This window comes from Oryzias melastigma, linkage group LG19, assembly GCF_002922805.2.
Source record: "Oryzias melastigma strain HK-1 linkage group LG19, ASM292280v2, whole genome shotgun sequence".
Lineage (NCBI taxonomy): Eukaryota > Metazoa > Chordata > Actinopteri > Beloniformes > Adrianichthyidae > Oryzias > Oryzias melastigma.
In genome coordinates, this window is record NC_050530.1 from 14,445,948 (window position 1) to 14,459,727 (window position 13,780).

At 39.9% G+C, this 13,780-nt stretch overlaps 2 protein-coding genes across 6 annotated transcripts in view; one reads left to right on the plus strand and one right to left on the minus strand.

The window, feature by feature from the left end:
• Window positions 1-13,780, minus strand: part of kif19 (kinesin family member 19) — a 34,331-nt gene that overhangs the window by 13,789 nt on the left and 6,762 nt on the right. The window lies entirely within an intron of this gene.
• si:ch211-152f22.4 (zinc finger BED domain-containing protein 1) lies at window positions 25-4,561 on the plus strand. 3 transcript variants are annotated; one of them, XR_002920625.2, is made up of 4 exons: window positions 25-2,214; window positions 2,796-2,895; window positions 2,985-3,141; window positions 3,248-4,561. XR_002920625.2 is itself a non-coding variant. In XM_024285098.2 (4 exons), the coding sequence occupies exons 1-4, from the start codon at window positions 1,007-1,009 to the stop codon at window positions 3,563-3,565; spliced, it is 798 nt and encodes a 265-aa protein (XP_024140866.1). In that variant the 5' UTR covers window positions 25-1,006; the 3' UTR covers window positions 3,566-4,561. The 3 variants fall into 3 exon arrangements, 2 of the variants coding, with proteins under 2 accessions (XP_024140866.1, XP_024140865.1); XM_024285098.2 differs by having other exon boundaries at window positions 25-1,061; window positions 2,136-2,214; window positions 2,796-3,141; XM_024285097.2 differs by having other exon boundaries at window positions 2,796-3,141.

Consider the following 13,780-nt stretch of genomic DNA (forward strand, 5'->3'; position numbering starts at 1 on the left):
ACTGAATGTTTTAGATCTGACATTAAAACAATCCTGATACGGCTACGGAAAAAAATAAATACCCTGTCTAAAATATAAATGTGTTAATAAAAAAATTAACTAAATTAAACTTGAAAACATTTTGGCGTTAATCTCCCTTTCTCTCCCAAAACTCGACATGGTTTGGCCTTCATTCTGTTTATTTCTTGATCTCTTGAGTTTTCTTTGCTCCCCCTAGTGGTGGAATTGCGCACTGCAGTTATTTCTTTAAAAAACATAACTCGCCACAAGAACGGGCTACAAACTTGCTTTTTTTTTCTTTCTTTGAAAATTATTGTATATTTTTTTAATAACTGCGCCAGCTTAAACCATCTGGCGGACCGGATACGGCTCGTGGGCCGTGCATAAGAGCAATACATACATTGTGAATTAATTATATTTTTACTAAACTCTTCTATATGTAATAAGATGACGAATTGGCGATCTTGAACGTCGCTATCACTCGTTGCAGCGACAGTAAATAATAAATGGATACATATGCGGCTCTTTTCTGAAGTGATCACCAGGTATTGAAAACAGCAGCAGTGACTCCTCATGTCCGTTCAAGCACCAGTGCTGCAGCTGCAGGAGAGACGGTAGCAGCCCCTCCTATCCGTGCAGAGGAAGCACCGTCACGGTCCAGCCAGAGCACAAGAACAGGAAGTCTGAGCAGATACTGAAGGACATTGGCCAGCAGAGCTGTGACGTTCGCGAATGAACCGAGTCTTTTGAACAGCTCATTAGCATGAGTCTCCATTGCCTGGGATCCGTTCTTTTCTTCGTTCTTTTTTCCTCTCTCCCCCCTGGTTCACACAGATACGCAAACAAGCTCCTCCATATATGTTGCATGAGCTGTGCATGCTCAGTTCACGTGAGTACCTCGGTTTAAAAAACAGAAACAAAAGCGAGAGCCTCAGAGCTGCAGGGAGAGCCAGCTTTCAGCCGCAGCACAGGGTGGGGGAGGGGCCGCGCGCCGTCGTTCTGCAGAATGAGCCACAGAAAGAGGAGCAGCGTGTGGATGTACTTTTCGCTTGAGACTAACAGTAAGTCTAGGTGCAATATTTGCAATAAAATAATTTCATTTAAGTCTGGCTCCACAAATAATCTGCACAGGCATTTAAAAACCCAACACATCAATGCTAAAATCAAAGAGGTGAAGATAGAGCCTAACTGTGAGAATGAAGTGGAGAGTGTCAATACCTTTGCCTCCCCATTAGACACACAGTATACTAGTGTCACAGTCACTGAAACCACAGCTACACCGGCACTCTCTGTTGCAACTGAGCCCTCATCAACACCTGAACAAACCAGTTTTTTTAATTATGTCCCACCTCCTGCATTAACCCCGTCGAGACAGGGGGAGATAGACGAAGAGCTGGCCAAGATGATAGCTACCGACTTTCAACCAATTAAAATCGTGGAAGACCGGGGTTTTGAAAGCTTTTGTTACGCTCTCAATCCCTCTTATGTTCTTCCATGTCGAGGGTTACTGACTCAGAAATTGTACGATATGTACGAGAGAGAAGTAGAACCACTGAAGAGAAGGCTGTCCGGAGTGTCAGCCGTTTGCCTAACGATGGACTGTTGGACGTCACAGGCTACGTCATTCATGTCTGTAACTTGTCACTTCATTGAAGACTTTCATATGTCCTCCTGCCTCCTGGATTGCTTTGAATTTAACGAGTGGCACACAGTGGACAACTTGGCGAATAACCTCCTCAGTGTTGCAGCAGAGTGGGGTGTTGACAACAAAGTGGAGTGCTGCTTAACAGACAATTCTCCAAACATAGAAAAGGCCATTCAAGCTACAGGCTGGACTCATCTCCCCTGCCTGGCACACACCATAAACCTTGTGGTAAGAAATTCCCTCAACGGTCCACAACCCATCATTAACAAAGTTAAGGAGGCGGTGGAATACTTTCATAGAAGCCCAGCAGGAGAACAACAACTGAAGGAAGCACAAGTCCAAATGCAGATGGACACACCACCACTCAAACGAGACTGTGCCACAAGATGGAATTCAACATATTACATGTTGCAAAGTTTCCTCGCCAACAAGGACCCCATTGTCTCCACCTTGGCTGTTACCAATGAACCTGTCCACCCTTTATTTCCAGAAGAATGGATTGCATTGCAGGAAATATGCAACATCCTGAAGCCATTTGAAGAGGTCACTGCTGAGCTCAGTGCAGAAAGGTATGTGGTTCAACTGGTCAGAGGAAGTTTTCTTTAGCATGCATGTAAACAATCTAATTCTGAGTTATTAAGGGTGTAACAATTCGATTCATATCATAAATTATGGTTGCTGATCCAATTCATAGTCAGTATTGGTTCATTTTAAACAATTCACTGGCCTATAATCACTCCTGGACATCTTTAGCCAAAAATGAAACCTGTGTGACTCAGACATAAATAGCTGGTACTGAAAAGTGCAGGTGAAGTTTTCCAGATTCCTTGTATTTCTTACAAGATAATCAAGTCTAAATTAAATACGTGTACATAAAAACAAGTAAACAAAAATGTATGTCAAAATTCATTCATATCGATTCACTGCTTATTATCTCATTTTGAAACATTTTTTTAAATGAGGTTGATTTGATTAACAACTTGTCTCAGACAGATTGATCTGGTGGAATCAAAGGAATAGAAATTAATTAATCAATTAACTGTTACATCCCTATAAATTATGAATATCTGAATGTAGAATAATATTTGTTATTGTTGGTACAACTTTATAATTGTATTGTTCTATAACATTTATCTTTTTTACTCACTAGCTACATGACTGCCTCCAAAGTAATACTGCTGGTCAGGGGACTGCAGAGAGCCATGGCTGATTTCCACAGGAGGGTAACGACACAAGCAGCTCTAGATGTGGTCAGTGTGCTTTCTTCTGGCATGTCAGCGAGATTCCATAGGATTGAATCCAACCATATCCTTGCTGACGCTGCTGCGCTGGACCCCAGATTCCAAAGGATGGCATTTGTGGATGGTGGAACTGCAGACGAGGCTTTTCAAAGAGTATCAACAGCAGCAGCAGGCATCGCAATTAGCTCCAGGGAACCCAACCAGTTAGACAGTGGTGCTTCAGAATCAATTGTTTGGAACTATTTCTATGAGGAAGTAAGGATGGCCAAAATTCATCTTTTTTTTCCCTAAATCTAATATAACATCCGTCTAATACTGCAATCTCATACAAACTTATTTTATCTCCCACTTCTATGAGCAGGTAGCTGAAACGAAGCCATCCCGTAACCTCCCAGCAGACAGTGTCACAGAGGTGCGGGGGTACCTACAAGAGCCTCTTCTTCCAAAAAATAAAGATCCTCTCCAATGGTGGAAAAGTCGGAGTTCTGTGTACCCTAGGCTTAGCAGACTCGTGGCCAAGAAGCTTTGCGTTGTGGCCACATCAGTTCCAGCTGAAAGACTTTTCTCAAAAACTGGAGAACTATTCGCAGAGAGGAGAAGTCGCCTGAAGCCTGCGACCGTAAAATCACTGATCTTTCTCAATGGGAATTTGCCAAAGGACAAGAAAGAGAGACCATAAAGTATGGGAGAGCTTTATTATTTTAGGAATTTTCTGTTTTGTAAAATGTTTCATTAAAAGCTTCTGTATGGAGCTTCATCATTTTGTTGTTTTTATTTTTATATTTTTGTGTTTAGGTGTTCCAGACATGTCAAACAAAGCTGTAATTATAATTTAAATTTGATTTTCGTGGAAAATGTAAGTTTGAAACTGAACATTCCTTCCTGTGATTCCTCCCGTCTCTACTGGCCAGTAGTGCTGGGCAATGTGGAAACACAAAATTATATCACAATATAAATTATTTTATATCACAATAATGATATATATCACAATATAAAACAATAAAGCATATTTTCAGTTATTAAAAAAATCTCTTGCTAGTTTTACGTTGAAAACAGGAAGCTTCACTGACACTTTATTTCAAAGACTTTTTTACTTCCGTTGACATCATTCGACTTTGATTTAGTTCATAAATTAAAATCCAACAATATTCTGTATTTCAGAGCAATGAAAATTTTATCACATGATCATTTACTCTACTTATCTATAAAGATCACGAATGAGTGATTTGGACATCACAAAGGTACATACTCGAATTTTTGAGAGAGCAGATTGCGAAAATCCGATTTCACAGATACTTGTTAAAGCCCTGTTCCACAACTTGGTTTATCTCTTATTTTTTGTAATCTCATATGTTCATTTTAGTTGACTTTCCTTGAGTGATAGAAGGTTTGTTGTGTTAGCATCGGCGCGGGAATAACCTTCTAGCATAATTTACATATTGCTGTCTTCTGCTCATCGTCGGACGTCTTGAATCCAAAATGCAACCAAATCACTGCTGTCCCCCTCTTTTGCTGAAACTGCTTATTGGGGTATCTGTCTGTTTCAACTCCGGGGAAACAACTTTAAGCTTCTGCTTCCATCATTCTGCACTCGTGTTAAGTAACAAAAAGTAAGTCGTAAAACTTACTGGAGTGTAAATCAAAGAACATAAAGCAAAGATTTTACGTTGCAAAACCACAAGATGGAGTTTCTTTGCGAAGAATGTCTTTTTAATATGTCTGTATTTTCACTTATATAAACTTTTTGTGTAAACACTAACAAGGTTGGACAATTTAATGATATATTTGGCATAGTAACTGATTAAATTAGGTTGTAAGCGATATCAGAGAAGTGGCTCGACAGACACTTCTCTATCTCCCACACGATATGTATCGTCATAACGCCCAGCACTACTGGCCAGTGGTAGTAATCGTAATCAACGCTGCAAATTTCCACAATTTAAAGGTCAGACTTCACTGTTGTCAAATTAGAACGTTCATAAAAGAAAAACGGAACTGCTTCTTTATATTTCACAATTATATGCACTCTTTCTGTATTGAAAAGACATTTACAAGATTTTGAGTTTATTTTTTTTATTTAGTTTATTGTAGTAGTGTTTTAGTTTTGTTTTTCATAACAGTGAAAATATTGGAAATAACTTTGTTACATAAATAAAAGTCTTAATGCTGGAAATGGGAACAGGTGATTGTTTTTTTTTTTAACAGATAACTGTTTTGGCAAATTTGCATCAAAAGCAGTGATTGGAGGAAATCCTATAGTATATTTACAACATATAAGAAGTTGGACTGCATGGGTGTGTGGTTCTTCCACTGTAGGGAGAGTGTAGTTGATCTTCTGAGCTTTCACCCTCTGGAGTACAACTCTCTCTGTGGAGTATTGGTTGAAAGCTCCCAGAGGCCTTTGTGTGACGTTCTTCAATATCAGCACCCTGAAGAGGAACACTTTCTGATGGGTTTTTGTCAGCAGCTCAGAGGTGTGAGGAGCTCTGACCTGGAACTTTGAGGGCCTGCAACTCTCCATTAAGTCCTCTTTAAAAAAAAAGTCAAGATGTGTTTTTTTTATGATTAGCCCCCTGATTTTTGTTATGTTAGAAAGTAAGTTCCTCACACTCGTTTCCCCTCATCCCTATAGGCTGACTCATTCCTCCTGAAATCAGTCCCTCCCTCACAGCAGTGTTTGAGCCTCAATCAAAGTAGTAGATCTTTGTAACAAACAAGCTGTGATGAATGAAAGAAGAGAGGAATAAAATAAATTGAGAGAAAATTGCTCAACTGTGAGCAGGAAGAGTGAATTCCACATAAGTGGAAACATTGATCTTCATATTTTGGTGCAGAAAAACGATGCTTCCTCTGCAGCACAGGATGTAAAATGATCCCTGCTGTCAATCAACTCCACTGCCATCTTCAGTGTCACTGAAGCAATCATCCCTTTTGACCAAAGGGAGCCAGAAGTAAATATAGTCTGCTGTTACAAACATGCTGAAGTCACTCAGAGTGTGGATTCATATCCTATGAAAAGAGAGGCTCCTAAAATATTCATTTCCTTGCAAGGAGCAAAAGTCAAACAACAGCTTGCTTATGCAATGACATGAAACCAATTAGTGTGATGGAGTTTTCTGAACACCACCAAGAGCAGGCAGCCACCGCCGCCTGTTCCTCTCTTGGCTGATCGACAGCACCTGATGCGCCGCTCATTAAAGCGACAGGGATCATTGGGTTGGCCATCCTGCTGATTGTGGCGCTGCTCGCTCCTGCTGAAGATTCATAATTCAAAGCTTGGACGTGGCGCGGCTTCGGGAGCCGGCCGGCCCCCGCCCTCATGTGCCAGGCAGCAAACACTGCCAGCTCGGGGAACAAAAGTCAGCTGCTGGATAGACACTTTTACAAGTGCAGGTTCATTACACCCAAATAACAGGTTGTCTATAATAGAAGACAAAGGAGAAATTTCAAATCACCTATTTTGTTACAGCTGCAACTCTTATATTACACCGACAAGAGGCAAATTAGTTGTCCTGTAATTGTGCACTGGTCCGTGCAGCCCATGACAAGCATGGTCTAGTTTCACTAATAGAAGTCAATTTTGGGAAAATTCTGTAGTTTGGTAAACTGAAGGAAAAAAAAAATGTTGAGTTGTAGTTACAACTCCTCTTTATAGCTAGATACAGGCTGTCTGCAGGTTAAAAATGGACAAATGTAGGGGGCATGCAGGTGGCCCACATTAAATATCAAGCATGTAGAGTGAAAATGTTCAAGAATATCTTTTCTATGGGTATGCTGCAGGGAACAGATTGTAAGCTGTGTTCACACTTGATTCATGCACCAGAGGTGTCCAATTTGAATGTAAAGTTAATGTAAAGATGGATCTGAAGTCTGCAGTGCACTGTGAGCGTTGGGTACGGTGCACTGTGGTAGTCCAGCACCACGTTTTGGGCGTTGCAGCACGCTTTTGGCACCAGGGCGCACCTAGACTTTAAATATCTAAACTTTGGCGAAGAAGACGTGTTACTTCAACCAACCCGAGAATCAGCTTTGCCCTGTGATATGTTGATAGCTCAATGAGCGGGTGAAGTCCGAAACCAACATGGAGGAGAATCTGATTGCTATCCTCTAGAACTTTATGATATTTTTTCTTATTTGTATCAAGACAGTAATACAATGTTCTGCTAATTTTATTCTTATTTTTTCCCTCCAAACTGGGTCACAGAGGGACGGAAGCCTTCCGATGTAGCTCCTGCAGTAGACGGTGAACCATTTTGTACTGGGAGTCTCTGACTGATCCCATGAACCCAGACAAGGAGACATGTTTACCGATGCTTTTGTAGAGCTCTTCAAAAGAAAAATACACCGATCCCTCAACTGTGTCTTCCATTTATTGCAAATTAGATATTCAGTTGATTCTTTCATGAAGCTAAAATCTTTGACAGTTGCTCCTCCCACACGCATCTGGAGCATCTAGTTTTTGAACGCATTTTTGGACGAGCGTCGAGCAATAAATTTGACGCAGGTCGAAAGAGAGACAGTGGATGCAAATTTGATGCTAACATTGGGTTCAGTTTGAACGCAGAATTATATAACATATAAAGGTAAGTGGGGGTGAAGAAAGGGAGATGCAGATGTGTTGTATGTTTTTTTTTTCAACACCCTTAAATGCTGCAGACAGTGCAAGAGGCCCATGAGGCTGTTTATGTGGTTAGTGCGTGCTCCTTACATGCAGTCTGACTGCTAGAAAGGAGAAAATTAGACAATCAGAGCCTGGTTTAGTAAGTGTGGCATCCTACTGGCGTCCCACGTACCACATGTACACAGTGTGCAGCATTTGTTTGTGGTCTGTAAGAGGCCAGTACTTGTATGCTTCAATAATTTCCTTCGGGATGATTAAAGTATATCTATCTACTAGGAACAAGAGTGTGATGTAAGGGCGCTATACGACAGCATCATCTAAACGTCATTAGTGTGTTTAACTTCTATTAGTCTTATGAGTTCTCCACAATAGATTTGCATAACGATGATATGTTCCATTTTCACGATGTCCCTGAAGAATGAGCCTCAAGACAACTGCAAGACACACCTGCTATTTCCTTATGATGGAACCGCTCCTGCCCCCTAGAGGGTCATAGAGACTAAGGCTTAAGCCTACGTCTGCAAAAGCAATGCTTTTTAGAAGAAAAAGAAAGAAGGACTCAAACATTAGATTTTAACCTAAGAAGAGAAAAAAAAATCAGGATGGAAAAACTAACAAAAGGCTTGGAGGTGGTTTGGAATCAAAACCTCAGATGGGATCTAAATCAAAGTGACGGAGCCAAACCATCAGTTCAGCTGCGGCAATGTGAGGTTTTATTGTTTACATTTAGGTCTTGTCTTTATGGTGCCTTCACCAGCTGTGACGTTACAGAGCTGAAAGGGTTGATCGTAAACGCGTTCTGTCCGTGTGTCACACTTTAATTTGTGTGTTGATCTCTGCATCGACCTAAATGATAGTCCCTTTTACCATTCTCTGGTTGCCATGGAAGTGTTGCTCACGAAACACTTTTTTTTTTTTTTTAAAGATCCACAGTGTGAATGAAAAAAGATGAATAAAGAAGCTAGGTAGAAGACAGAAAGATTATTAGCCACACCATTTCGTCTACTGGGATATGAAAAATCCAGAGGAACTTTTTTTGTTTGTTGCCTATTTTCTTTTAAGCAACATTACATGACTCAAGAAAGCCATTGTGGACAATGAGGTACCTATGAGTCATCACCAGGAAACAGAGATATGAGAATAAAAAATGCCTTCATTTCCATTCAGGAAATCATTTCTGATATAACTACTATTCATGTAGCGTTCATTATATTCTTAATGAGTGATGCTTATCTGCATTCTGCACAGTAGCAAAAAAGTTCTTGCCTATTTATTAGAATGCTTTCCCATTTTTTCTTTGAAATAATGCAAAAATGTAAAGTTGAAGGTGACTAGTAATCACTAAATTACCTTTCTGAGTGGGTATGCATTTATCTTTTAGTCTGCTTGACCTCGGCTTTCAAAGAACCTCCAGGCTTTTGATCCTCTAAATAGAGAGAGGACGTTATAGAAATGGATAAATGTACGTTTATCTCTGTGTGCACGTCCTTCCGTTATTATCTGTGGGCAGCGTGATGACAAAAAGGCACACATTTAACAATGCCATCTGCGCGTTGAGAGAGCTGCAAAAAACAACAACAAACAAACAAAAAAAACAAAAGATCGGCATTACAAAGGAAGGGGAAAAAAAGCAATCAAGTCCAAGCAGTGGCTTTCATGGAGACCTTTCAATCTGCTCTTTCAGAAGCACAAGCAAAGCTTTGGAAAATCCATGGCAGACACAATTGCAGCCGGTCATTTGATAGAAACCCTCGGTGCTGCCCTCTGCACCCTAACAATACCAGCCGCTATCCTGTTTCAGGGGCTTCATGATTAGAGGTGTCTGCTGGACCATAGAGCACCTGATACAGAGCGCCTGACCGCAAGCTCTGTTTTTCAGAGGAGGTTATATAACAGCTCCAACCATGGTTAACAAATGCCAAAGTGGTTCCTCAAAAGGTGACGGGGAGGCTCACCTGCAGACATAACATGACCCCCAGCTTCTTATTCAGGTTACTTGGAAAGACCAAGAACTGAATTTTCCTTGTTTTATTATTATTATTATTACAATAATCTTATTTTTCTAGACAGAAAATAAATCAAGCATCAATGAAGCAGATGCATTTATTGAAAAGCAAACAAGCTTTGCTTTTGATTTAATTCTCTTGTAAAAACTTGACAGGACCAGCAGAACGCCTCATTTGATGGAAAATCAGAAGCTGTGGCTCGGAGCCACAAGGCGACCATAACAGCCAAACTAGGCTAATCATTAATTACCCAGACAACAAGACCAAGAAGTGCACTCACACTGCGAAGAGGAGAGTTCTAGTCCAAAGGTCTTTGTGGGTCAACCCCGTTGACTCTATAGAAGAACTGGACTGAGTGACCCCTCCCCCTCGCGTTCCAAACAGGAAGTACCAGCTGGTTCCAAGAAGCTAAAATCCTATACACTTCTATAGAGAAATAACCAGCTATTACCCAGTCATTATATGTGTCAGAATAAACATCTGTATCTTGACTTGCTACTTTTTTTTTAACATGTTCTTGCTAATCTTATTGTGATTTTTTTCAGATGCCTCAATAAAAGTAATGAGTCTCACGTTGAATGTTTTAAATATTTGATTGACAGATTTCTAATTAATCACAGCTTATTGTCTTGATGCGTCTGCCTCCATGAGAAAAATGGCAACTGAATTGATTTCATTCAAATGGAGACGAAAGTAAGTCATTAAAGGGTAAACAAACAATCAACTTTTTTGGTTGTTGACCTCCATGAATGGGACTTTAAAGTGCTGTCTGTTGGTCCTCGCCACATTTTTGACAATTTAAAATACACTTGTTAAATTACTGAAATTTGTCTAAAATCCTCCGTGTACTGTCCCCTACAGGTTGAAACTACAGTTGAATTTTGTGATTGGTCAACTTGTTACGTCATTTCAGAAGTTTCCTGTCATCATGCTCCGCAACTCCAGTATAAAAGCCCTGCTCATCTTTGAATCTGTAACAATGGGTCGTAATCGTGTTAGCTTTAGCATGACTTGTAAGTGTATTGGCTTTGGTCATCAAAAATCTACTGGCTTGAACAACTTTCCAGTGGACTTGGAAGCTAGGCAACAGTGTTTGAGTGAAATTGGCATTGAATCCAGCAAACTTCATCCTGGTGATGGGATTTGCAATGAACGTTTCACTTGAGATTGTTTGCGTAAGATGTTAGCCTTTATTAGCTATGATGCTAGCATCATTTTACCACTGAGACTCCTGCGGTCTGAACCATGAGCACCTTCCTCAACCTCCAAATGAAGTTCTGTATAGATACTGACATCACTTTGCTCGGTACCACTCTCCATATTGAAGACCCAGAGTGACTACGCTACCTCAAGCTAACCTCACCATCGCTGTCAGTCCAAACCACACCTCCCCCGCTCAGCCTGCCCCCTTTTTTTTTGCACTTTTTAAATCTGGGCTGAGAGTGGAGTCCGCCTCCAACTGCCCTGTTGTGTTACCCTTTAAGGATGATGTCACAGTCACTTGGTCCAGTTTTTATATCTAGGCAATGGTCAACCCTGAACTTCACAAGCGTAAAAGCTGCAAATGGCAAATTCTGACGTCAAGATAACAATTTAAGCTTTCTTTTCCTTCTAACTTCATTATAATTTAATAATTGCATGAACAACACAAGAAACAACAGCATTGTGTGCTGTGTATCTTTCATTTTTACATCAGTGTGATGGCACATTATTTGGTGTTGGATTACAACTTTCTCACAGTGAGTCGACTCTCCTTGGTCGTATATTTATCACAAAGAAGGAGAGAGCGTGTTGAACATTAATGACCTCCAGAGCTTATTTTTTTTCTGTGCATCTTTTCAAAAAGAAGCTGCTCAAGGATTCAATCAGCAGCGGTGTGTCAGTGTACCCTCACGCCAACGCTCACGTGGAACCACAGCAATAGCTAAATTATGATCTGCATCAGGTTATTTACAGCTTTTTTCTCAATCAGAGAACAAAGATTTTTAAGTTAAACACAGACACATATTAAAAAAGTGATTCACAAATACTATAACATAGACTAAAACAACACTTCTTAACTGAGAAAATCACTGTTTAATTTTAGAACTTTTATTATTAAAAATAGAAAAAAATTCTTAACTACTAGTGAAGCATTTTATGGTTAAAATTAACAGTAAAGTTGATTTTTTTTCTATTAAAAAACTTTAAAAGGAACATATATTCATTGATTTGATTACTTATAAAAAACATCCATTAACCTGTGTTTTACATGGTGCAAATGAACATTTTACAGACAAAAAAGTTAACTAAAAACTGAGTTGAGGCAGGTCAAACTTGCATCTTTCTACTTCAAATTCATATTTAATTCTCTAATGGAATTTAGATTTCATTTTTTTACTGTCAAACTCACATTGGAGCTCAAATTCTATGTATTTTTAATGAAGGACATGTCACGGCCTGATAAAAGAGACGTGAGCATCAGAGTGCGTACTGTGGAAACAGACAGCACAAGAAACGTGAAACATGTGTCACTAACCTTTGTGTCAGTCAGACTTCTTATCAGCAGCTGTGATGTCTTCTGACTGACGTTTTTAGGATTTAAAGTAACATTTACAAGAAAAAAGAAAGGAAAATTAAATCTGAGTTAAGCTTATGATTCAACCTTTTATGAAACTGTCACCCAGAAAACATCTCACCTGGACGCTTTCGTTTCTATATTTTCTCAGGCCAAAAAAATGGAAAACATGTTATGCTACAAGAAGATGTGTCACAACAGACGATGAGGTTCAAGTCCTTTGGGTCTTCCCCTCATCCACCCTTATAAGCCCTGAGGGCACATTATGATGCAAGCCGTTTTCCCCTTCAACAGCTCACGTGTTTATTTGTTTTGTCTCTAAAAAATAAAGGCTGAACCTTTTGGCCTTCTGGAGTGTCTCCTCTTTATGTATGTGCTATAGTTAACAAGCGGGCTACTTCAGCGTCTGGTCTTCTTCCATGGCCTGCTCTCTAATGAAGATCAAGAGTGTTAAAGCACGGAGGGCAGGTGGAGGTCACACACACACAACGCAGACCAACAAACACAACCGGAGAGGTGGGGATCAGCGACGGCCAAGCCAAAAAACACAGGTGGAGTCCGAAAGCAAAGCACTTTACCAGAGAGTGGTGCTATATCTGGATTGACAGATTGACCCAGTTTTTGCACATTGAACGAGCCAAACGAGCACATGTTTTCCTATTTTTTTAAACTCTTTTTTTCTTTGTGTCCTTTTGTCAAACTTTCAGTTCAATTCTGCTTTTGTATCTGTGTTTGAACATTAAATCTTCAGAAAAGGCCACACTTATTTGTGTTTCTGTTCTCTCCATTGTAGAGACGTCAAGCTGTTCAAACACATCTTGTTCTTTGAGCTAAAAAAAAAAAGAAAATTCCTAGACAAAGTGTGTCCTGCCTACTTTTAATTTATTTATGCTGTTCATAAACAACAACTTTTTTGTGAAAAAAGGAATGAACTTAAGGCAAATTAAAATGTTATGTAAGGCACTTTATGGATACTGAAAATTTGTTTTTGCACAAATAGTTTGATTAAGAAAAAAATTAAGTCTAGTGTGAATTGAAGCTTCAGCACTTTAGATGCATTGCTGTGTAAGTCAGAAAAACAAAAAAGGCACAAACTGAAAATCTACTGGTGCTAACAGATCCAGCTGAATGCTGTTTATCGTGTTGGAGGCTACAAGTGCAGAAAGTCTTGCTGCTTTGCTCTCCTCACTGAACAGCAGAGTAACTGTTGGTCGTAAAATGTCACGACTGGTGCTGTGATAAAGTTGGTTTACTGCTTCTGTGCTTACACTTCAGGTTGCACAGACAATCCCAGTGGTGCTAATGATCCACGTTAGGAGTCTTTTCACTCTCTGAAAAACAAAAACTCTTCAGCAGATTTGCTGTTTTGTCTCTGTCTGGAACATACAACGCGTATTTGAAATAAGAAATAAAATGTGGTCTAACGTTGTTGACGCGTCTCCATAGAAACAAGGCTTTACCATAAAGTATTCCCTGCTGTGTAACATACCAGCCACTGCTGTACTCATGATCAACAGTTTAGTGGTTGTAGTAGGGTACAGGCCGCATGTGAAATGAGAAACAAACTGTTTTGTCAAAGTTTTTGTAGTTTCAGAATCAATTTGTGGTTAGATAACACTGTCTAAGCCAGGGGTCTCAAGCTCAAATCAGCCGGGGGCCGCTGGAGACAGAATCTAGTTGAGGCCGGGCCGCATCAGGATTTTCACAAGA

Coding starts and splice junctions, on each gene's coding strand:
- si:ch211-152f22.4 (XM_024285097.2), top strand. CDS start 1,007: ATGAGCCACAGAAAGAGGAGCAGCGTGTGGATGTACTTTTCGCTTGAG. Junction 2,215..2,795: donor GCTGAGCTCAGTGCAGAAAG/GTATGTGGTTCA, acceptor TTTACTCACTAG/CTACATGACTGCCTCCAAAG. Junction 3,142..3,247: donor GGAACTATTTCTATGAGGAA/GTAAGGATGGCC, acceptor TTCTATGAGCAG/GTAGCTGAAACGAAGCCATC.